The 24,726-nt window shown below is 45.6% G+C and overlaps 1 protein-coding gene across 4 annotated transcripts in view; it reads right to left on the reverse strand.

Moving 5' to 3' along the window:
• Positions 1-1,687: 1,687 nt before the first annotated feature.
• Positions 1,688-24,726, reverse strand: part of plekhg5b (pleckstrin homology domain containing, family G (with RhoGef domain) member 5b) — a 39,452-nt gene continuing 16,413 nt past the window's right edge. The window contains exons 1-20 of one of the 4 annotated variants that reach the window (XM_089015116.1): positions 20,902-21,041; positions 20,015-20,156; positions 19,584-19,683; positions 19,441-19,501; positions 19,122-19,213; positions 18,720-18,856; positions 17,564-17,730; positions 9,363-9,554; positions 7,731-7,904; positions 6,979-7,074; positions 6,321-6,521; positions 5,988-6,098; positions 5,766-5,915; positions 5,543-5,680; positions 4,719-4,838; positions 4,495-4,627; positions 4,031-4,146; positions 3,798-3,955; positions 2,827-3,615; positions 1,689-2,329 (exon numbers count right to left, since the gene is read on the reverse strand). In XM_089015116.1, coding sequence (XP_088871242.1) covers positions 2,320-2,329; positions 2,827-3,615; positions 3,798-3,955; positions 4,031-4,146; positions 4,495-4,627; positions 4,719-4,838; positions 5,543-5,680; positions 5,766-5,915; positions 5,988-6,098; positions 6,321-6,521; positions 6,979-7,074; positions 7,731-7,904; positions 9,363-9,554; positions 17,564-17,730; positions 18,720-18,856; positions 19,122-19,213; positions 19,441-19,501; positions 19,584-19,683; positions 20,015-20,156; positions 20,902-20,916 — 3,102 coding nt within the window. In that variant the 5' untranslated portion in view covers positions 20,917-21,041 and the 3' untranslated portion in view covers positions 1,689-2,319. Of the gene's footprint in view, positions 2,330-2,826; positions 3,616-3,797; positions 3,956-4,030; positions 4,147-4,494; positions 4,628-4,718; positions 4,839-5,542; positions 5,681-5,765; positions 5,916-5,987; positions 6,099-6,320; positions 6,522-6,978; positions 7,075-7,730; positions 7,905-9,362; positions 9,555-17,563; positions 17,731-18,719; positions 18,857-19,121; positions 19,214-19,440; positions 19,502-19,583; positions 19,684-20,014; positions 20,157-20,371; positions 20,390-20,901; positions 21,042-24,726 lie in introns of those variants that run through there. The other 3 variants (XM_089015135.1, XM_089015110.1, XM_089015124.1) reach the window with 3 other exon arrangements.

Here is a 24,726-nt window from a genome sequence, read left to right on the forward strand (position 1 = left end):
TCCCTTGTCTTGTCGGCCTCTTGCGCAACGTGAAGCCCATTCTTCCAAAGACATGGCGTTTTTCAATCCCCTTTTCTCAAGTGTCCACCAAAAGTGTTCTATGTAGCCCAAAAGACTGAGGAAAAGCCAAATATGTCCCACCTTAATTACTTAGCAGACACTAATAGGACAAGGATCTGTAATTACTTCCACAGCAAAGCTGCAAAGCTGCAAAGCTGCATTTTCATCATGAAAAGCCCGACGAGTTCTAATAAAATACGTAGTTCTAAAGTGAAGGATTACAAGAGTAAATCCTGCACAGTCCAGATGTGAAAATGATGATGGCTGGGTGGGATGGTGGGCTCCAGATGAAGACACAAATCCCGCAGGCGGGAACGTCGCAGTGGTTCCCCCTCCACCAGAGGCTTAGTGGCTGGTGTGGACTCAACACGCTGTAATCTGGAGATTAGCTGATATAATGAGCTGTAAATACCTCAAACCGACTTTGCTCTCAACAAGTTTGTCTTCGCCCATTTGCACAAGTGACCATGCGCTCAAGGTTGTTTTCGAGCAGAACAATTCACATAGGTGGGTCAAAAGTCTTGGGACACTTTCCGCCAACACTAAGTAGCCTTCTCTGTTTGTAACAATTTATCCGGTATGAAGATTCTGTACACGATGTTGGAGCGCGTCTGTGAGAACTCGTCAAAGGATGACTTGTAGGACTTTCCTTTGAGTCATGGGGGCAACACTATTCCAACAGAGCCGCCGTTGGGGTCGGCTTCCAGCTGCCGTAATAAATATGTCGCTTCTAGACAGCGACGTAAAAGAATGTTCTTTTGCCACCTGAGCCCTAAATGTTTTTGTGTGCGATGGCTCCATAAAAAAACAGGGACTGCAACACATTTTTGCATTACATACTTGTCTTTATTCCGTAGGACACTTTTTAAAGTCAGGAAAGCCAACGATTTCAATTGGCGGCACTTTGGTGGCCGACAAGGAAAGCTCATTTCAAGACTAGGTCAACAAAAACAATGGACAAATGTTGAAAGAGCAACAATATCAACATCTTATTTATATTCGGACATAAAACAGATGAGACAAAATGACAAAGGAGCATTTGGACCATATTGACGGGGGAAAAAAGTCACACAGATAGGAGAATGAAATCGGAACAACACATGAATAAATTCGCACTATACAAACGGGGGGAAAAAAACATCCAAATTAGACTTGCAAATAAACATGTGCAACAGTTCCGCTCTCTGCAGTCCTGTGATCAATTCATGACAAAATGTTTGTGACTTTTTCCTATGACTATTTTTGTAAACCTTTACTTGTAAATGATTTGCTCATTTTGTTTCCATTCATTTCTGATAGACCGCTTCATCAATATTACAACCTCATTCTCTTAATAGGGTTACCTTTTTCTTCATAGCATTACAATTGTAATGTTGGGACTTAATTCTTACAGAAAAACATTTTTTCCTTCTTCGGTGAGAAAATAATTCTCCTTTGTACAAAATAAATACTAGACAGTAATAAAACAAAAAAGGTAAACAGACAAAAATTAAGTGTTAAAGTGTTTTATCTCCTGGGAAGAGCTGGCAAACTCGGAATATTCTTCCATACAAATGTGTTCAATCTTGCTACAAAACAAAATGCACGACTAACCCCCCCCCCCCCCCAAAAAAAAAAAAAAAAAAAACAACCAACAACTGCGTGTATGTTTTTGTAGTGCCGCAAAGCCGTCAGTCACTCATGTTCAGGTTGTCGCCTAAGAGGCCCCTCCCTCCCTCACCTTGCTTGCCAATGAAATCCAGGAATAACAGAAACGAGAATGCCCGCAATTTGGACTTAAACCCAATGGGACTCTCCTTTGGTTGCGTCTCACACTTTTGGTCAATGATCATTCCAACACGTACGGAAACAAACTCCGCGTGCGGCTGCGAATGTAGCTTCACTCCTTAGTGATTCATCTTATTTTCCAAAACAAATGTGCAATGATATTTCTTCTTGTTCAAGCAAATCAAAATAGTTACAACATCCACTCTGGGTGTTGTTCAAGAGGTTGGGACGTGCCTCGGCTCCTCTGGAGAAGACACTATCAGTGGCGCCCCCCCCCCCCCCCCCCCCGGTGCTACGTTCTCTGCAAAGTGCAAGCAGTGAAAAAGTCTCTCGGGCGCCGCCTCCCCGCCAGCGGCGAGAAAGGGTTGGCTTGACCCACGTGGCGCTCGACGGATGCTCGGAGTGGCGGGGTTGGTGTCAACAGAGAGAAAGAGAAGAGCAAAAAAACAAAGAGTGCAGTGATGTCTCCGGGAAAAAAAGACAAGTTGATGGTTACACCTCCCTGTGGAAGTGGGAATACACATAGTCAGTCAAATGGACTACAAATTATATCAATCAATCGAAGCTACTCGCAAAAGGTTTGGGCTATTATCAGGTTAACTTTCGATATGGCACCGATATATCGGTGCCATTTTTTTAATGAGCTTGTCCAAAAGGTAACTGATTTCAATACTTTTCATAAAACTAATTGTATTGTTTTATGGGGACCTGGGAACGGATTAGTCTCATTTGAATGGTTTCCTATGGGAAATTATTTTTTGGGATACACACACACTGTCTGGGAACCAATTAAGTTTGTAAACCAAGGTTTCACTGTATTTGGAAAACTCGTAGCTATTCCTATATTCTATTTGGAAAACATTTTTCATTGATTGAAGGTGCACCTTGTATTGTAGTCCGTCCGGTGCGCCTCATATACGAAGAAACTTTGAAAATCCACCATTCCAAGGGGGGGTGCGCCTTATGCCAAGGAAAATATGCGAAATGACATGCACTTACGATGCTGTGAGCGTAGAGTTGAGGACCAGAGTGGTGCGTATTCGATAGAGCTGCGCTAGCGTCAGTTTCTGGTGCTGCCGCGGCGACGGCGGCGGCGGCGATGTCCTGGCTCTGGGCAAAGTTTCCCCCGTTGGCTGCGACTTCCTCTCGATGTCCCCGTCCGCCATGCAAGGACCGCCCTCGTCTAAGACGTCGCGGCGGGCATCGACGGCAAAGTCTGCGGCGTTGCTACCGAGCTCCGACAGGCTCTTGCTGTGCGGCAATGAGGAGGCGTCCGCGTCCGGCGGGTCGGCGCACTTCTGCGAGGGTGGTGTTTTGGCGCGCAGGCGCTGCAGGAGGTTGTCCTCGGAGCGCGATAAGACCAGTGTAGACAGCTTCTGGAGGCTGCGGACCCTCGACTGGACGCCAGCCCGCCGTCGAGGTTTGCACGGCCGGACCACTGACAACTGCGAGCCAAGCGAGGCAGAGTCTTCCTCCTCCTCCTCCTCCTCTTCACTTTGTGGGGGCTGAAGTTCTCTGAGGAGCGACTCCGGGGAGAGCGTACCATAGGCGCTGTCCATAGAGAGAGAGCGGCACTGAGGCTCCAGCTGGTCGCCGTCGGCATCCGCTTCAGAGTATACGTCGGAAGAGGGTCCGCGGGGAGGCGCGGGCTGCTCAACGTCCGAGGGGACGCCGTCGTCAACGCGGGAGAGTCCCTCCGGGCTAACGATGGCGGCAGAAGACGTTTGCGAGCCGGCCTCATCGTCCACTTCCGTGACCGACAGCGTCTCAGTCGATCCGTCCGACTGACTAAAACAAAAAAAACAAAAAAAGAAAGAAGAAAATCTGTCAAATCCCGTTGGAACGACGAGGCGCGTGAATCAAATGACTCGCGTCGAGTTCTAGCACGTAAATCCAAACCAGGAAATTGTCTCGGATGTTCACGACAACTTGTTCGCAGAGTTGGAATCATTTGAACGCCGGCTCGGTACCTCGCGTCACGCTGATCTTTGTGCCTCAAACGCGGCGAACTGGCGTCGGAGTTGCTGCTCTCATCTTCCTCGTCCCGCTCTTCTCCGCCCGCCGCGCAAGTCGTCCGAGCCGTCTGCAGCCGCATCACTTCCTCGCTGCGGAGCCTTTGGACTTGGTCCTGTCGTGGAAGAAGTTCCACAAAAGTCACCTCGCCGCCGACGGGAAAAGATGCCTGAAGACAGCAAGCGGCAACCTGGACGTTGCAGATCGCTTCCATCCAGATTCGCCCCTGGGAGGCGCCGTTGCCTTGGAAGGTGTAGGCGGCCACGGCGCTCCTGAACTCGTTGAGGTAGATGAGGACGAAGGAGCCTTTGGAGACACACGCGAGAGTTGGTTGTTTGGGCAAAATGCCATTTTCGTGTCATAATCAGGCAGGCTAAAGTCACAAGGAAGACCTTTCTTTACCTTCAATACATTGCATCGTCTGCGGAAGCCGGTGTTTGTGTATTCCGTGAAAAATATTTGGCGTTCAATTAATCATAAATAATACATTTTATTTCAAGCGCCTTTCAAAACACTTTACAATAAAAACAATAAAACAAAGCACATAACAATAGCAATTGGCCAATGCAATTTTATCCCCCGTCCAAATGAAAGCGTCGAGATGCGTGGCCCCGCACGCGGGAGGGAGAAAAGCAATTGCCGCCGTCAGCTCACCCGCGTCTTTCAGCTCCTTGCAGACCACGTTGTGGATGAGGAGAGGCTGCCGGATGATTTTGACTTTTTCCACTCGCTTCACAGGCTTTGTGATGAGCAGCAAGTCCGTGAAGAGGAAACAGTAGACGTCCATCTAGCGCCAAAACAATCCAATCCAATCAACACAAACACAAACAAGGCCAATAAATGATTTGAAAGGAGAAGCAAATGCGGCTGGGCTTTACCCTGCTATCTTTGCCCTCTTTCATCCTCAGGGCGCCCTCCAGGTGAAGCTGCCGCGTCTCCTCGACAGACGTTCCTCTCATGGGAGCCATCAGGTCAAAGTGGTTCAACTCCCTGAGGATCTGAGAGACCGACACTTGACTTTATAAGTTGTTTATTACAGAAGAAGCAGAAAGCCTTTGATAGTCACACAAGTTGGGCATTTTTTTGTGCCATTGCTCTCATGTGATTTGGTTACGTATCGTATGAGCAAAGACGTGTCGTCCTCATTGGATCTGTTATTTTCAACCAATATAAACGTCTTCAAACAGCTCGAGAACAAATCGACAATGTCTTTGAGACATTCCAAATGTGGGAGATGCAAGAAAGGCTGCCCATTTCCTCATTCTGTAGAAAAAAAGCCTCAGACGGATCGAAGGAAGGAATACCGGTGAAATGTGTTCATATGGAATCCCATATGAACACACATAGAGGCGTATCCATTTGGCCAAAGAAAGTTACCTTTAGAGATCAATTATACGATATATTGATTGCTCCAAAACGATTTGTTTTATTGACAATAAATGCCAGTTGCATTTTCCTGAAACTCTTAATTGACACTGTTAGCAAAAAAAAAAGCGACTTTTAAGATGTTACCTGTGACTGTCCTTGAGAGATTTCAAAGGCACTTGTCAATTAAATGTATTCTTATTAATATTATTTATTGCGTATATTGTATTTTGTCATGTAATTTTCCCCACCGCGAGACGAATAAAGGCAAATCCAAATGATGAATATTATTATGATTTAAAAATGCGCTCTGTCATGTCATTTTTATGGTGCTCACCTTCTCTACTTCCTCGCTACTGCCCTCCACCGCCTCGTAGGAGTCGATGCGAGCGGAAATGGCGGCCAGCCTGCGTTGCTCCTGCCGCTGACGCATGTGAGAGTTGACGCTGTCGATGAAGCCCTCCACCGAGGCCACCTGGGGGGGGGAGGGGGGCCAGCGCCATCGTGAACAAAAGCGCAAACGCGTGCCGAGCGCGCGGACGGACGGACGCGCCTCGTACCATGTTGGCGATGACGTCTCGGGCGGGCGGCTCGTCCGTCTTTTTCAGGACGCTCTTGAGCAACAGGGGATATTTGGTCAGCCGTTGATGAGGTTTGGCCAGCATGTCTGCCAACTTCAGACGGTTGCACTGCTTGTGCGTCTCGCCCCACTACCAAAAGAGCACAGACGTGTTGAAATGACAAATGAGGCGTCACCTCAAAGGTCGGTCACATTGACTCACGGTAACGTAAGTCCTGAAGAGTTCATGGTCCCTGAGAAGCGCTCGCATGTTCTCCATGCAGCTTTCCTCCTCCATGCAGTAACGGATGTATGGCTTGAACCTGGAGGCGAACTGAAGGCGAAAGCGACGCTTGGCTTAGTAAAAAGTAGGATGGCAATCGTTGCCTCCGCAATGACGTTTAGTATTCCAGACGCTTGACTAGCTTCTCAAATAATAAATAGATAAAAGACAACAAATAATTCTTTTCCTTCACGCCACAAACCCAAATGCGTGAACATGCCCGTGCTTTCGGTGCGCCGCTGAGGCCCGCGTCGCTTCCAAGCTGCAACCTACCGTCCTGAATCCATGCTGAAGGTCGGTGGGGTCAAGCAAAGCCCTGGCCTGCCTGGCCTTATCTAATAGAGGCAGCATGACTTGGTTCCAAAGGGCCGTGTGCAGACGCACAATCTCCTGGACGTTGCTGAAAAGCCGCGGGGGTTCCACCTCTGTGAGCAGGCCACTCTCCTGCAGGTTGAGCAGGCCGCATAAGAAGAGCTGCAAACACATCCAATAACCCAACGTCAGTGACCTTCATGCGGCCGCGATATTTGACTGGCTTCTTTCATAGCCATGTTCAGATACTGAAATGGAGATATGCCAAAAGGAATACATTCATTTCACATTGTTGTTTTTTTTGTTGAACGGGACCAAGGTATTGTAATACAAGTGTGATCATCACTCACATTTGTTTCGACACCACAACGCAATGTCTGGTCATTAGACTGTGCGTTGTGGACTCTAGTGTGTAGAACAACAGACTACTTTTTCTTTTTCCTTTTGTCTTCCTCTCATAACTTTGCTGCCGCGAATGAAGAATTTCTCCAATGTGTACGAGTAGAATATATCTTTTTTTAAGAATGATTTTCACACCAAAGAAGGCTTTTCACTCATTTTTTCAGTCATGACTTGTATCATTGGCTGTGTTCCACAGCGGTTGTCCCATGTGACTTACGTCAGTGATGACTCGGAGCTTTTTAATGTATGTGGCCTCGGTGTGAAGCAGTTCCCAGATTGCCTCCTGTTGGTGGAACTGTCTCCTTGTCAAAGTCTAAAACGCACACAAACAAACAAATACACACGCGGACTGTCTATCATCTACGTGAGTCAAACGGTTCTCAGCATGAGAAGAACGCACGCACAGACCATGTCAATGCACAACATACGTATTATGAAATATGCGCGGGCATATTATCAAAGCCATAAATGCTCCTCCATCAGCTTATCTTAGTTTTTCATGTACTTGCACTTAATGGCAGTGCAATCGTAGCTTGTAAACGTCTGGCAAATCAGAAGGTAAACAATAAGGAAGTAGTGGGAACCGGGAAGTCAAGTGTGTTTTTTCCCAATGGCAAAACTGTCGTTTACAGCACAGGCGTCCAAACTCGGGCATTTTGAAGCGCGCCGTCTTTTTTTCCACCGGCCGCGCCGTTACAAAACAAATAGAGAAAAGTGACATGGGCCACGAGGTTAGCGAAGGTGGCCATAGCAATTCAGAACCGATTGGTAATTTCAAACAATTACAAAAAAAGCTAATCAACAGCTGATTAAAAGCTCTCTCGATGTCAATGTGAAGCACACGCTCGTAGGTGACAGGATGGATCCAGGTCACGGTGTAGACGCTTTGAGCATGTTAAGATCAGTTCTCCAAGACAGACTGGATTGGGCGCGGAGACAAGTGTCCGCCCGCCGATTTGTTTGGATTACCTCAGCGTTGTCCAGCAACATCTGCCAACTGTCCTCCAGGACCAAGTCGGGTTCCTGTTCATCTTCCTCCTCCCAGGAGTCCTGGTGGAACGAGAGCTGCCGCGGCACCTTGGGCAGCCCGAACAACGTATACGAGTGCAGCTTGCTGTGCAGTTGCTCCAGCCTGTCTACTTCCTGCCGGGCACACAGTTTTACACGGTTATGATCGAGAGAAAACCCTTTATATGATGATGAAATGGGAGAACGTCTAACAATGGGCTTCAAGGGAGCGGAAGAGGGTCATATGGGTGTCTGTGGGTCGGGCCAGGGTCTGCTTGAGGGGCAAAAGGTCCCAGTGGAGGCTCTCAACTTCCGGGGAGGTTAAAAGGGCTGCATAAACTGAAAAGACACACGCCCACACCCGTGACAGCTGACTGACAGATCGTGTCACTGCGTGGCATGTGAACACACAAGGGGGTGGGGGGGAAGCAATCTTTTTAGGAGTTGCAACAAAGCTTGACCGCCAGTCAGGGCTGTCAAACTCGTCCAAACTCAAGTCGATTTAGCTTTTGAGCCCACGTTCTATACATTTTACAGACTTGGTTATTTATTCCCACCACATCTAAAAGAGGAGACAGCAAATGAGTTGTAGAGCCAGACTGGGTATATGGGGGGGGGGGGGGGGGATACAAAAGGTAAATAAGAAACTGTGTTAGACAAACAATCACCATTTTCATTCAACACTTGTTGCAAACATTTAGTTTCCCCCTGCATCTAAATCATTTTCGGGAAGAGACAATCACATCAAACTATTATATCTGATAGGATTTGCCAAACATTAACCTGCACCTGCACTTGTCAGGTGAGAACGTTATCGTTATTAAATTACCGCTTTAGCCTTGATGCACTTTAGCGGCACAAAACAAAAAAATGTGTTTACACGGAGGAGTACATCAGAATCAGAAAACCTTTATTCGTCCCACAATCACATGAATCAGAGAATATTACTGTTGCCAGCGTGAAAGCCAAAATACCCTTTTAATTGATTTCAAGAATGATTTGATGGCGTTTTACGAGTTCATTTATTGTTGCATCACTACCGAGTTGCTAGCAGACATGCAAATAGCGTTCAGCATAATGCTCGCTTCTAGAAGCACAATCTCGTAATGATGCACGATAGCAGTAGCACTAATAACAACACCCTTTTTCATGCCAATACATCTGCACAGATTATCATGAATGTAAATGATTAAAATAGAGAGTCTCATTTCAATGGCCTTCGACTGTTCAAATAATAACAGTACAAAGAAAATAACAAGTGTGGGCATGAGTTCCATTTTGAATATGAGGGACATCCAATGCGGAACATTTCCCCTGATAAGTCATTTCCGGAACTGCTGGCGGGAAAATATCTGAGGCGACAAGATTTGGAGGGAAATGATCTCAGCGACCGCCCGCACCTCTGACATCCTCCCACTGTTGCTTTACTCGCGTTCTGTTGTCACGTTCTCTCTTCGCCACGTCAGGCCGGCAAGCCGCAAGAGCCAAACAGGAAGCGGTGACACGACTACCTCATTCTGTTATTCCTTGTCAATTTCTGCCTTACGAGAAACAGGCTTCCAGCGGTCCAAGAAGACGGCGTGACGGGCTCACCTTGCCGAATGACGCTGATGTGGCGTTGGAAGTGAAAAAGCCACTGAAGCGGCTGGCGGCCCGGTTCTTCCAGCTGTCGGGACCGGAGCCGATGCCGGGCAACGAGCCGCCCATCTGCCCCAGTGTATCCGGAGAAGGAATGTTGCTTTCCCCAAGAAATTCCGTCATATTCTTCCTCCGCCGGGACTGGCCCTGCGTGAGTGCACAGGACAGTGATTAAAAGACAACGTTGAGAAAAATAGTCTCACTTCCCAGTCAAAATGTCGACTGCTTGGCAATATTGACGTGATTTTTCAAATGTTGTTCTATGTACTGCATGAAAACTGCCCAATAAAGAACAATTCAAATGTACTTAAGATATTCAGCGTTTGAAAAATATACAATCGTCTATCAAACATTTACTTCGGGGCAAGAAAAACGTCGCCATTTTGGGAGGAAGATCAAAGATTCTCAACAAGCGGCGGTCGGTCTTTGTTACTTATTTTAATTTACAGAGCGAGGTCTGATCGATTGGCTGACTTGGGTACTGGATGAAATGGTCTGCACAAGTTAAACTCGATGGATTATTGATTATAATTTTTTTAATGATGATACTAGTGCAGCCGGTTCTACCGAAGACAAATCCCTTGTGTGTTCTACATACTTGGCCAATAAAGATGATTCTGATTCTGATGTAAACAGGCCAGCCAATTAGGTGGAAATGGATTACTTTTCAAAGTCAATGTGTTGTTTTATCTTGTACTAAATAAAAGCATGAACAACATCACCATTAGACTTATTGTGTGAATAAACAAACAACGACTCCTATTTTCAAGCCGAGTTTAACATTTCTAGACGTCAAGCACGGAACATGTTGGGAAAAGAAAACAGTGACTTTTCGAGTGGTAATTGCATCCAGGATGAAAGCCTGGATGATTTTCGGATGGACAAACGCTGTGTTGACGGAGGAGAGCAGGAACATATTGAAAATAAAACTATTGTTGCCATCATCCCCTGAGAAAAGAAAAATGTTCCAGAGAATGAATGGAAAGAGGTTAACACACAAAATAAGGGTGCGGGGGGGGCACAAACAGGAAGTCGTCAGGGGAATTTGGCGTTTGAGATGACATCAGCAGAGCCATTAATGCAGTCAGACGCAAACAGGAGCGGGAAGGACGTCCACATCCTCCCGGCGAATTCTTATGACATCACAGAAAGGTTTCTCCATTCCAAGACTGACCAATGACCCCCCCCCCCCCCCCCACCCCGACCCCCACATCGTCACGCTCCACTATTGTTACCCTGTCAGCACGCCCCGTCGTGCACCCTTCACTTTATGATCACCAACAGAACAAACAAAAAAGGGGATGCCACCATATCTGAGGAAGCACTTGTTTTTACCGCCACACTGTCAATGATGAGCAATCTGTCTTGGGGAGGCACGAGAGAATCCCCCCCCCCCCCCCCAACACACACTTTCAAATGTAGTTCCAAAGGAACTTGCATTCCACAACATTGACATCAGCAAGGGAGCACATTGACAATTCCAAACAAATTCCTTTGTAGATACAAACAAACACCAGAGACGCGTTTGTGTTCAAAGCTGAGGGGTGACCCAGAAGAGGGTTGGTGGCGGGTGGGGGTGGGGTCCCCCCTTCCAGGGAAAAGCCGAAAAGAAAAAAAAGATGTATTTACATGAAACCAAAAACAACCGCTATATATGGTTTCGGTCAAAAAGCGTTGTCATTGAAAACACTCGATGATTTACCAAATTAAGTAATAATCCGGCAGCAAAAAGCATGCAGAGGGTTTCATCCGACGTAAATCTTCCAATTTTTACAAATGATTACAAAGCCCTGTGGCATAAAACGGATATTTTTTTGGTCTTCTGCAACCAATGTTTAAAAAAAACAACAACAAAAACAGAGTGCGGCAAACCCCGGTATTTTGTAAATGACTTGCTTGCGGCCCCTTTTTATAACTTTGGGTGTGCTTTCATCACAAAAAAACACCTGATTTCAAAGTTCCAAAGGCTACAAAGAGCAACTATGATGAAGAAAACACGAGGAACTAAAGACAACTAACCAATCAACGAAGAGATTCAAATGTTCATTTTCTTTTTGAAGACATATTTTGCCAGTACATCATGGCCACAAATACGTAGAGGAATAAGGAAGTGCGCAGGGCCTGACAAAGAAAGAATGGACATCTCTACAAAATCAGTGGAAATAATCATCACAGACCGACTTTGTGAAAGAAAGCGTAAATGTCTTTCGTACAACAAAATGAAAAAGAGAGCCACTTATGGTTTGTTGGAATGAAGCAAGTGCAAGAAAAAGGTTGAAAAACTGAAGCAAACTTGGCCTCCCTCTCTTGCGCGCTCATCACTGAAAACTTTTGGTCAGTAAGAGACCAAAATGATGCAAACAAAATACAAGTGCTCCTGACACGTAAACTAAATATTGACTTCCATTATGTCGGAGGTTCACACATGAAGCCGATGATGCAAACAAAGCCATTTGAGGGAAAGAACAAAAAACAGGACGCTGTAATGAGCTTTCTTCTTGACTCACCATTGAAGCCAGAGGCATATCAAAAGTAACATACACCATAGCGGTCCCTCAAGTGGACTCATGGGCCATAGCCCATTCTGGAAGCAGCTTCTAATGAATGTCCTTCACTTTGCATCCAGTAAGGATTAAGATCCACAAGCCGTTTGCAGCGTTGCCGAGAGGAGTATGTTTTTCCTGAAAACGGGGTGTTTTTCCTGAAAACGGGGACGCCCCGGCAGAAGGTCTCGGCCGCTTGCATATCACGCCAACACTGGCATGAAGTCATAGCAACCAGGAGGATCCTGCCTTATTGTGATGGCCAGGAAAGAGGACGGAAGACCCCTGCCCCCTCACCTCCTGCCGACCAGAAGAGGCTGATTTGAATATGTGAAGGCAGAGCTTCAAGGCAACAGCTTGCACTGCGATTATACAAGCAAGAATGACAAACTTCCGTTTGAAACCAGATTCTTGAGCGCTGAATTTACTTGGATGGAATGATTACACAATGCTTTGGAGAAAATTCGGCATCTTTAACAAGTCTTGAGATTGTACGAGCCTTCCAGAAATGCGCCAACATTACCTGCTAACACGCACACGTTAAGAGTCCAATTTGTTGAAAGACAATTCTCAGCAGCTCTGAATTGATGAAGTTGTGTAAGTGTGTTTTACTCCCATGTTTTGCTGGCACAGGTAAAGCAGTGATGTTGCACCCCTCCACCCCCCACCCAGCTACAAAGCCTCCATTTACAGTAGGAACACCAGAGGGGACCTTCCAGGTTAATGATATTATTAAACCTCGCTGGCTCGCTGGCAGCCTTATCTCATCAATGGCCATTTGTGGTAGTCACCTTGGACGACAAACGTGAAACTCTTTACATGGGACAGGATTGTATGGTAATAAGCAAAGGGAGAGGCTAACCACCGCAGTCACTGATAACAATTCTCCTTGATCAGGCAGGTTTGATTAACGATGGGAATCCACCGCAACCTTCCTGAAAGCTTCAAAACACAAATTAATCATTCTCCTGCATAAAAATGTCACACACACACACACACACAACCGGGAAACAGACGTGACAACAAATTCCCAGCTGTAAACACGCGCGTCACTCTGAACAGGTGACAAACTGGAATTTGAAAGATTTGGCTTATCCTGACTGAAAGTGGACTTGAATGGACACGGATGCAAAAAATGTCCCAAACGTTTGGCTGATACACATTTGGACAGCATCCTGATTTTTGGGAGCATGTACACATCTAGGAAACAACTTCTGGTCTCTAGAAGTTGAGGCTGGCTTGGCAGGTAGACTACAAAAAGCTGATAGACCAGGATGAAGTTTATGATGAACAACACACACATCAAAGCACATCGTGTGTATTCAATTTAAAGCGTACAGCACATGACAGCCGTTCACCTCATGTCCAACTTTGAACATAAATTGGATGAGAACAACATATTAGAGCAGTGGTTCTTAATCTTGTTGGAGGCACTGAACCCCACCAGTTTCATATGCTCATTCACCAAGCTCTTCTTTAATAAAACAAAATAATGTACTGGAGGGAGGTCTCACTGTGTTGTATAAAGCAGCGACCTTAAAGCGAACCGGAAGGAAATCTCAGAGCAGGACGCTTTCAACGACTCTGCCCACTAACTGCAGACTAGAAGGAGGGGTGGGTGGACGGACCTCTGCGGTGGAGGAGTCCCAAACCCGAGACAGACTCACCGAACCCCTCGGGTTCGATTGAACCCAGTTTAAGAACCACTGTATTAGAGTTAACTTAACTGCGCATCTGTAGTAAACATTGACAGTTCTTTGAATGACGCCTACCACCACTAGCGAGAACCAATTCTAATCCATAACAGGTAATCTACTTAGTGGGAGGATGGAAACGTGTCGGTGATATCGCTTCTATAATCAAATTGGAATGAAACAAAGCAATCAAAAGCAGATTCGGAGCACACCTGCCGGTAGCGAGGGCTGACAATCACCGTACATGACAGTGACGAATGGTAGAGTGCAGAAATGGAGAGCCAAAAGCATGGAATCAACAGATCAGTGTCACATTTACCTTCAAAGTCATAGTTTACAAGGCTTTTAAATGTACTGATGGCAAGCCCATGTGGATCCAAATAAAACCAGCACCTTACATTAGTTCGTGCCTCTCACCTGACAGTCAGTCACTTGATGAACTTCCGACGACGGGGACTCTGGAATCTCCGCTTGAAGAAGGTCCCAGCTGTGCCATGACGACAGGCGGCTAAAGCGCATCATTTAATCATGTACAAAAATATAGAAATCGATCTAAAAGCTATTCTCTCGAAGAGTCGTTCAAAAAGTGAAACTGCAGCCGGTGGCCTGCCCTAACGCCACCCGATCCTGCAGGTACGGACGTAGTGCTTACGGGCCGAAGGTCACGCACACGGTCCTCTCAAGCTCAAGGGTGTCGGGAGATCTCTTTTGTCCTCCAGCGCACACACCCACACAAAACACTACAAGACACCTTTACTGCTCCACCCACAACACACAGTTGGTATATTAGAGGCCACTCGATCTTCGTACGTTCGATGCAACGACAGAGAAAGGCAAAAGTCCTTCTCCAATGCAACTGAAATATTTCACTGGGACTTGTTGAGACCATTTTGTTCTACTCCAAAAAATTAATCAAGAGACACCTAATTTCTTTTAAACATCCAATTTCAAAATACATTGCTATCATGACTTGCCATTGGGAAAACTGAACTGCGTCATGTGTTATTAAGCCACTTTTTGATACTCTACAAAGAAACGCTATCTATCAACCATGTACGACGACTGAGAGCCGACGCCTATCGACCATATTAGACGGCGTCGCATCCAAGCGAACACATGTGACCGACACTGTCAGCCATTGACATGCAAAACCAGTCAACGCCAGCTAGCCTGAAACCCAACACTCTATTTGTGTACACCACACAGTGGCTGTCAAGCTACAGAAACAACATGAAGCCCATTTGCGACTTAACTACACATTTTGGAAAAAAGGAAGGAAATGATGACAACAGCTTTCCACAAAAAAAAAAAAAAAAGACGCAGGAATACTTTCTTTCGTTTGCCACACCTGTCAATGTCTTATCACTCACGTGAACTTTACAGTCCGGAAAGCTATTGGAGGGGTTTTTTGAAGCACTATTTTCAAAGTGCAGACATCATTATGATGTCATGGAAAGCATCTCCAATGCCAAGACAGTAAAACAACAGCTGCGCGGCCAACGAGACGCTACAAGGCTGAATTTCTGTACATTGGTTTAGATTACAACAGCTTTTCAGAGCATGAATCCATTTGGAAAAAAAAAACATTCCCTCTTAGAACGCCTCTATGTTGACACTTGCTATTTTATAGGCAGTATGACAGTGACAGTGTTTTTGCTACGTACATTTTATACAGGGGACAAACGACCAAGAGAATAATTGGCCTGCTAACTTTATAAGACTTTAAATACTGTACTTGCACACGTCAGAGTGGGAGCTCCTTGTTTCTCACAAACAACACTGTGCGGGGAAGAAAGGCGGGTGGAGCGATTACGAGAGTCAAAAGTGCATTTACAGAAGGAAGTCAAGTCAGCAACGTGACACGGGCCACGTTGCAAACTTGACATGACTGTACAATTTCATCCCTTTTGAGGTCACGAAAAGCTAGTAAGAGGAGTTTAATTGTAGCCTGTGTTTATTTTGTAGCATTCAGAGAAGAAAAAGAGGTAGAAAGACATTAGATTGAAGTCAAGCTGATCACACAAGAAACCAAACAGCCTTTAAAAAAAGCATCGAAAATAGTACAAAAGTTGCCCATGAGTTTCCCAAGACAAATAAATGTATACTATTGATTTCTGTAACCATTTAGCGACACATTTTGATAAACTTGAGCAACATGCGGAATGTTAGGCACATTTTTAAACCTTTTTTTTATTTTTTATTTGAAGAACCTCTTCCGGGGTCTACTTTTGCTATCATGTACCGGGCAGAGTTCATAGTACAACAAAAACGTGAGCATTTCTAAAACTCTTTACTTCAGCATATTCAAAGTTACTGCAATAAACAAATGGCATTCCTTTGTGATCTTACTGGGACACATTTGGAGGTGGCGTTTCCAAGCCCTGGTCAAAATGATTGAACAAGTGCTGATTTAGAATGATCTTTTAATGTGGTTCATTTTGGGGAATAAAGGGCAAAACAATATCTATTTTTTCCCTCCCGAATCACTGAAATCTGATGACCAATTATGGAATCATGGGAAAAAAAACATTCCAAGACTATATTATGCCGAGTACTTTCTTTCACCACCTCTGCTTTTGGGCTTTCCGAACACAGGCCGCAACTTCAATGAGTGATAAGACAGTATCACTCTGACTCAGCTCTCCAGATTGATGCATGACCGTTGAGCATTTCCTTCCATTTGATCTTTCACAATAAAATACAATACAAAACATCCTGATAAATATAGCGCTTTCACAACAGCTGAAGAAAACAGTTGATCCATTTGGCGCAACATCTCTCGAAGGTCCGAGTAATTAGAAGATTCAATCGTATTCAAGTACAGTATGTGTTTAATGAGTGTAAATTACAAATCAATTTCATCCTTATTTTCCCTCAGAATTAGATAGTACAACTCAAAGCGTTCATCCAAACTAATTGAACTCTGCAAACACGTGTGACACTTAAAGACACTTTGTGAGCGACAACGGATTAGGATTCATCTTCAACACGATACAGTGTATAAAAATAATCACGCCAACTCAACAGCTAAACAGGCTGAAACCATGAGTCATATCGTTTATTTCCCTTTTTGAAGGCTTGAATCCAAAGAATTTGGACACGCCCCCTCCTCCAATGTGTGACATGTGTATCTATTTTTGCTGATGGCCAGCAGAGGGGACTGCTTTCAAAGGAAGGAAGCGCCTTGCCAATACTGCTTGAAAAACATCATGACAAGAAAGGAAATGGCTGATAACTGTCCCAGATTTGGGATATTTTCCTTTGTTTCAATTTAAAGTGTATTATGATTTTTCACAGGTCCATACAGTCAAGGACAAGAAGAAAAAAAGCATTTTCCTTTTTCTAGGAGAATTAGGTGTTTCATTTGGTGGCATTCGCCACTGGTGGGTCATTTCACAAGCACATTTGTATTTGTTTTTTTTTAATAAATTGCGTTGAATTACGCTCATATGTACGTACACGAGGGCTCAAATACAGGGCTACAAAAATGTGACCGCGAATGTTGCTCCACCCAAGATGAGTATAATATGAGATTGAACACTAAAGCTAATCAAAAGTGACATGGTGGAAAATGGAAGGGAGTCGTTCATCTTGGGGAAAAGAACTCCTGGCCCATGTGACAAGGGTCATTAGGTCCCATCTGCTTGATGACTCCACTGTGCTACTTCTATGCAGCCAAGTACATCAGAGTCAAGCAGGAAGTGGACTTCAAATGGGCTCGAAGGAACGGTTCGCACCGTCTCAGGGAAGGCACGTGAAAACCACAAAGTCGTTCCTAGTCTTTCATTGGGAAAGACTAGGAATGTCACCGATGGGAATGCGATGGCATAAGACATGATGGGAAGGCAATGATGGATGGATGGATGGAAGGTGAAGTGACGGAAAGGAAAGAAGGTCGCGTATACGTGCGACGACTCACCAGCGGATCTGCACCCTCGCGGCGTCCCAGGGATCCGTGTTCCAATCTCTCTGCGGGCGGTGCCAGGATGTAGGGGTTCTGACTTCCGACAGGCTTCATGTTGGGCAAGCTCAGCGACCTCATGTCCTTCACCCCCTGCTCCACTTTTAGCTCGTCGCCGGGCCGTGCTTCAGCGGAAAAGAAGACCACGAAAAGGTCAAGTCAAAGCTTAAGTCTGTTTTTTGGGTGTCCCTACTAGTCTCAAGGCGGCATTTTGATGAATATCGCCTTGGTGGAAGATGAATTCAGCAGCGAAAGCTGTCCGTTGTGATCCATCTCATGGGGCGGCCATTTTGCCTTTTGCTAACAACTGAAAATGACATCACGATGGCTCAGGACTCTCAGCCATCACGTCTCAGCCCGCAAATGTCATATGAGAAGATTCAGACGACCTGAGCCGATATTCCAACGCAGAACATCAAAACTATGAGGCAGGGATGGTTATCACTAGTTCACTGCTCCGCATTCACACATTGCAGTGAGGATCCATCGAGGGGCGTGAGGCCAGTCCATCAATAACTAGATACAACTCCAGCACTTGTTGGCATGTGCTGAACGGTATTTCCACAAGCCAATGGGGTAATTTTTAGAGAACCGGTTTGTCAGTTAGAAACAAGGTGAAGATATTGAGTTCGGAGCACCGGCTGCGCCGCTTTCTGTACTTTCATCTTTGTTGACAATCTTGGTTACAATGAGCCTCTTTTTGTGCAGCAAAGATGAAAACGAAAAGAACGTGTTCCACCTCTCCGGCTTGCTTGATTTGATTTAAGGAGTCCACTCCTTTTCCTCTTTTAGTCTGGATAACGGGTGTGAGAGGAAACTGGCCCGTACAGATTACTCCCATCGTTGTAAAGGTCGGTTCAGATAAGAGTGCACATGTCAAATACACCGCTTGGCATTGAATCAAAAAGCTTCTTGCTTTCTGTGAACAAAGTGCAATTGTCGATGTGTCCTGACTGGTTTTTAGTTGAAGGGACAACAATAGCAGGCTGCCAGCACCCATTGGACACATGCACAAAAAGCACCATTTGACACAATTTGGGGCTTGAGAAAGGACACAACGCCTCGAGCCACGACTCCAAAACCGGAGTCCGGCACATTGCGCGGCTGCCGTTACCTTTGACTTTGAGGTAGTGTCCCCCAAATCGATAAGCTTCAAAGTTGAGGGACAGCGGCGTGTTGGACTGATCCAGGAACAAGTCGACACGAGACAGCTCAATGCCGTTCCTCTCAAACACTGGACCGAGAACCTCTCTGCCACCGCAAGATAAATGACAAAACAAAGAACATGCTCAAGGCTTCTTCCATCCACATCACCTGTGATATTGATTTCTCATGCCGTATAAAGGATGTGGCACAATGGGCTCTTTTAATGGCTTGTTTGAGTGCCACGCCAAGAAAATGTGAGCGGCAAGGACAGTTACAAAGACCAACCAAATAAGTGAGGCAGTGGGCGCTTACAAAGACATTGCTGCGGATAGTTTGATGACTATTTTTAGACGGTATCACATCACCTCACCTCAGCGTTTTCTTTTTCACGGCAGGCACTATTTCGGTGTTGATGTCAACATTGAGGTCAAACTTGAGACTGAAGCACTCTTTGCTGGGATCCTAAAGGAGGGAAGGGCAGAAGCACTCTTGGTTTACAAAGAAGCTCCCCAGGCAGCACCAGACTATTGACGCTAGCCCATGGAGGCTCCTGCTCACTGTAGCTTTAAGCCTCAAAGCAGTTCCAGGGGCTATGATGTGCAGAAAAACCAAGTACAGTATGCTTCTGTCCGGTTGCTTTTTTATAGAGTTACAAACAGAAGGTTTCCTGCGTCAGGATGACAACCTACATCGGTGTGTCTCCTGCGTGGCTTCTTCTTGACCAGCTTTATAGCCCCAGTTTTTTTCTCTCTGCAAATAAGGGATACGAGAGTTTCAAAAAAACAACCAAATGATTATATAATTCTAGCAAAAGACGAGGAGTGTCACCAACCCGCGGTCACTGCTCCCTTCATCCTCTTCTTCGAGGTCGGATGGGGCACTGGTGCGTGGGGGGCAGGATCGCGTGGATACGTTCCGAGCCAGGATGGAAGCTAGGCGATTGTCATTTCAGATTAACAAGAATACTCCATCCAACATTTTTGGAACAATTTGCCACCAGAGGTAACGCCACCCGTCCATCAAAAAGGGGAAATGAGATCAACAATTAGGTGTAGATTTGCATTCTATTGTGTTCTTGTTCAAACTTCACACATTTTCTGGGTCACTGGTTGTATCTTTTTTTTATGAATATTCCTAACTGAGAAATAATCAGACTGTATCGTACAAATAAAACGCACTGCTTCTTTATGCAAAGGAGTAATTTATTAAACATTTTTTGTATGATGGAAGGGTATTTTTTTTTTTTTTTAAAAAAAAGGTTACCTTGAGGTTGTAAGTCAAATCGGGGGTGCCGGTCAAAGTGCATGTTGTCGTTCTTCTCCAAGTGGGACCGCGAGTCACATGACTCACAGAGGTGAAGGGGGGTTTTGCTATTCAGGCCTTGGCAGTCGGGATGGTGGCAAACCTGCAGATTAAACAAAATAACATGAAGACCAGAAGACGGCTCAACCAGGATAAAAACAAAAAGTACAGAGAAGCTACAGACTTGATACTATCAAAACTTCAGCATTTACAGTAAAAGACAAGTGAAATATTGGCAAGATTTGCACACTCCCTTCCCACCGTCTGTCTCGGTCTGGCAGCTTTTCACCTTTGCATACACATCTAAGATGGGCTTACCCATTCGCAATCCAAAATGGCTACCCTCGAACCGTTCACAGCCAGGCTGACCACAGACCGGCAATGCAAAGAAGCCGCTTTTCAAAGTCCAGACAACACGGAGCAGAAGGCGACAGGATTAAGGAGATCTGTCTGGGACCAGACAGATCCAACACTCGCACCAACCAAGCAAGCCCCGTGACCCCTTCTCATCCCTTCCCTCAAGTTATGGAGAGGTGATAAACACCAGGGGGCTCTTGCACACCTCCGCCGCCGCCATCACGCACACCCGAGCGAGCGAGCCAGGATGCAAGAATGTATCGTGAGATGCAATGGAGCTCCCACTAATGTACTTCCTGTCATTGTGCTTGTGGAGATTTTGTGAAAACAACAGTATCATCAATGATATAAAAGGCCTTCCTGCAGTTGATCTGGTGCTTTGAGACAGCGTCTGTCACGAGTTGGCTTCTTGACATCAATATACAATATTTTAATTTGAACTTGAATGTTGACCAAGTGACAATAACAACAACAAACGAGAAAAGACATACCCAAAGGGAATTCATATCCTCAAGTGTGACTCTAACGACCTTCTAAGCAGCGGAACAGAAAGTCGGGACATTCCACTTCCTGTTCAAGAGGAAGTAGTCCATTGAGATCCAATGAAAAGGTGCTAAGAACCTCACCAAGTGCGAGTACGACAACTCCACATCTACGCTGACCAAATGTCCAGTTGGCCAACTACTAACAACCTGCCCCCGCCTCCTTAATGAATAATCCCTTCCTTTCAAGGTCTAGCCAGGTATAATCGCAGCTTGGAGGGGACAGGAGGCAGTTGGGGTTAAGAACAGGAAAGGGCAGGATGTTGTGGAATCCCACTCAAAATATAAAGAAGCAACACATTATGGGCGGGTGGGCTACGAGGACAGTTTGTCCTTTTAAGAAAGAGTTTCTCGCCTAATCTTGAGGCGGCCTAATTAGTGCCTGCGCTCTGTCAAAACCATCTGCCGCTCGACCCACCGCGAGCCAGAACCTCCTCCTCGTTCCCTTTCTCATGGCTACCAGCCCTCCCTTTCCGTTCCTTTCCTTCCCAGCCATGCTTACAATAGAAGGGCCAGACTGAGTTGGGGCCTGAGCGCCAACAAGTTATATTTAGAAACATACTAGAGGAGCCCTCAGTCAACGCGTCTGTGACCAAAAAGGATTTACAGCAGGGCGCAAAACGTTGATCAGACCACCTCTCGTTTGTTTAACTGCGACTGTGGTCAGTTGCAGGGTCAAAATGTTTGTCGACCGTCACTATTGTACAGGCCATGTTGAATGTAAACATTATTTACCGTCGAAAAGGAAGAAAAAATGTTTTATGAACATTAAATTTTCAAGAATATAACCTTGGCATACGAACAGGTTTTCGGCGGGCAAAACCAAACCACGGTGGCTGGCGGCCTATTTTTCGGCGGATGGACACCAAACCGCACGGTCAAACAGCGCCACAGTGGCTGGCAGACTACTTTCCGTCACCACCTTTCTTTGAGCGCAAGTCACGATGACCCCTCTCGCGACATCATACATGAGAGCGCTTTCAGAAGTTTGCTGTGACCCTGAAGGCATATTAACATGGGCGTTCACACTTGTTCCTCAGGCGTGCGTGTGTGTCATCAATGATTGCATGCAAGTCTGCAAGAAGATGACTCGGAAGGTGAGTCACGGTGATTCCTTTCATCCTCCAAACACCACGAGAGCTGTTTCAAAACAGAACACGTCGCAAAGAAGCTTCCAAAGTTTCCATCCTTGCCGTATGGACGGATTTTTAATTTACAATTTACTGTGACTAACTTGCCGACAACCCGATTTGTCAATCACATCAGTGTCAATGAAATCCCCCATGCTTTGATGAGCTAAAAGCCACCGTTGGTTGTGTCAGGAACAAACTGACAAGCATTTTCTCCCCAAACTCACAGAAGGGCCTGTCCTGTCCGAGCACAGCCTTCTTACACTTATGTACGTGCATGCATCACGGCGTACCGCGGGGTACCGCAAGCTATATTTCATGTCACAGTCAGAGCTCCATTTGTTTCTGCTCTATAAACTTCATAATGGAAATATGGCACATTCGATAGACAAACACCATTAAATATGATGTAAATAATGGTACATTAGAGGCACATAGACCATTACATGTGATGTAAATATGTCATATTTAAGGTAGACTACATCAATCACTAAAGGCTGCATGAGCTATACAGCACATATGGTAAATTAGAATAGGATCCATCCATCAATTATCTAAACAAATGATACTAGAGGGGGAAAAAAAGAGAGAAAGAGAGAGAGCGTGTGAGAGTGACAGACAGACAGAGAGAGCTAGGGAGATAGAGGGACAGAAACAGAGAGAGACACAGAGAAAGAGTGAGAGAGAGAGAGAGACACAAAGACAGAGAATGCAAGAGAGAGACAGAGACAGAGAGAGAGGGGGGAGAGACAGATAGTGAGAGAGAGAAAGAGAGAGAGGAAGACGGGGGGAGACCGGTCTAGAATGCTAAAAATGGGTAAAAAAAAAGGTTAGCCTGAACAAAAGGAGCATCTGAAACAGTAGTATCATCCTGCTGTCACTATGTCACTATTGAATCAAATTCGATGATCCCATCAACTACTTGTATTCCGTCTGATAAGAGAGCAAACAAGTGACGCACTGAATATTTGAGTCAGTGTGTTTGTTGGTTTGTTTGTTTGTACACAGGGTACAAGGGTTGAAATCCTGGTGACAAACTAACGCAGGCGGTTCCGCGGCAAGACCCATTCTGCTCTAGCACATTGATTGCCATCTAAATTTTGCCGATGAGTTTTCGGACATGAAATGTTTTTAGAATATTCCTCTAATCATCAATTGATCGCGGTGACCCGAGCCGCTGTTCCCACTGCAGCTTCATTGAATTAAAATGACATTGAAATGAATACTTGGTCAACGTTGTCATTCATTCCGATCCAATTCGTTTCCTGCACAAAACGGCATTCAAGGTGAAGAAGCAACGGCATTTCCTCATCTTTGTCATCAGACCACGACTCCGAATATGGACGGAAGGCTCCAGCATAGTCTGAGTGCAAAAGACACCGCATGACATACATCACCACGAACTGCCAGAGCACACGTCCAAAGAGTTACATCAAGTCGACATCTGGTTGGAGGGCCTTTGAGGCGCATCCGCTCAATGTTACTTTCTTCCACTTTTGTCTCCCAGACAATCTACGACGGTGTCTCCTTGGGAGCCCAACATGAGATGGACGGACGGGCCCTTGCAAGCTTTTTCCTCGGCAGGCAGAAACACGATCGCCTTTGCTCCCAATTGGTGAGACGAAGATCTGTGCCTGCCGATGAATGCCTGACATCAAGTGGGTGTAGGCCGAGCAGGGCCCCGCCGGCTCTTCTTCATTTTCAAGAAATCAAGCGAGCGCGTGTTGAGCAGGGCGCAGCTCGAGGAGCGCTTATGTAACACGACCGGCCGCCTGCTTTACATTAAACAACTCGATTTGGGCTGCGTACAAGTGGAGCGTTTCAAACAGGGGTACTTTTCTTTGATCTTTCCGTGCGAAAACAACGGCCGCGAGAGGCCGACTCGTGCATCTGTTTAGCTGACATGGACAGAATGGCGCAGTGGCCCTCATACATTTGGGATGCTGGCTTACCTTCAATTTTGTTCGGGGATATAATATCAACAAGATATCTCCTACACGTGTCAATATACAGCCCTCAAAACTGTTGAATGCTTAACTGGTAATGTTTCAAGCCATGTTTTCGTATATTTGGCTTTATCAGCTCCATTTTCATCATAACATCTTACTTTCATCATCATCACGCATCACACAGCCTTCATGAAACTGAGGGGGGGGAAAGTGAAATATGTTCAATGGTTAACATTGACAAAAATCTTCAAACGTTTGGCCAATGCTCAGACCCAGTGAGTAATCTGATGCACGCTAGCCAGGGAGAGCTGCCTTGGATCAGCTTGCTTGTTTCTTCGACAACTAACAATGAGTTGGTTGTCACTTTGTGAGATTAAATTATTTTTGACTTTATTTGTTTGGCCTTAGAACCGTCACGCTCATAAGGATGCGTGAGGTCATTATAGGATTTGGATGAGCCCACTTTAATACAATGTTATTCAAACACATCATTTGAAAAAATACTCACAACCCTGCCCACCCTCACCCACGTACGATTCAACAAGTGAGGTTCATATTTATCGTAAACCAACGTTCACTGTGAGTCAGCGTCTGCGATGAACTCAAGTCCCATTTCCACAATGCGCTCATCATCTGCTCAATGACACACAAAAAATGGTCTTCCCAGATTAGGAAATAGAAAACTTTCCTTTCAA

This window comes from Hippocampus bargibanti, linkage group LG01 (genome assembly GCF_051943395.1).
Source record: "Hippocampus bargibanti isolate YZ-2025 linkage group LG01, ASM5194339v1, whole genome shotgun sequence".
Classification (NCBI taxonomy): Eukaryota; Metazoa; Chordata; class Actinopteri; order Syngnathiformes; family Syngnathidae; genus Hippocampus; species Hippocampus bargibanti.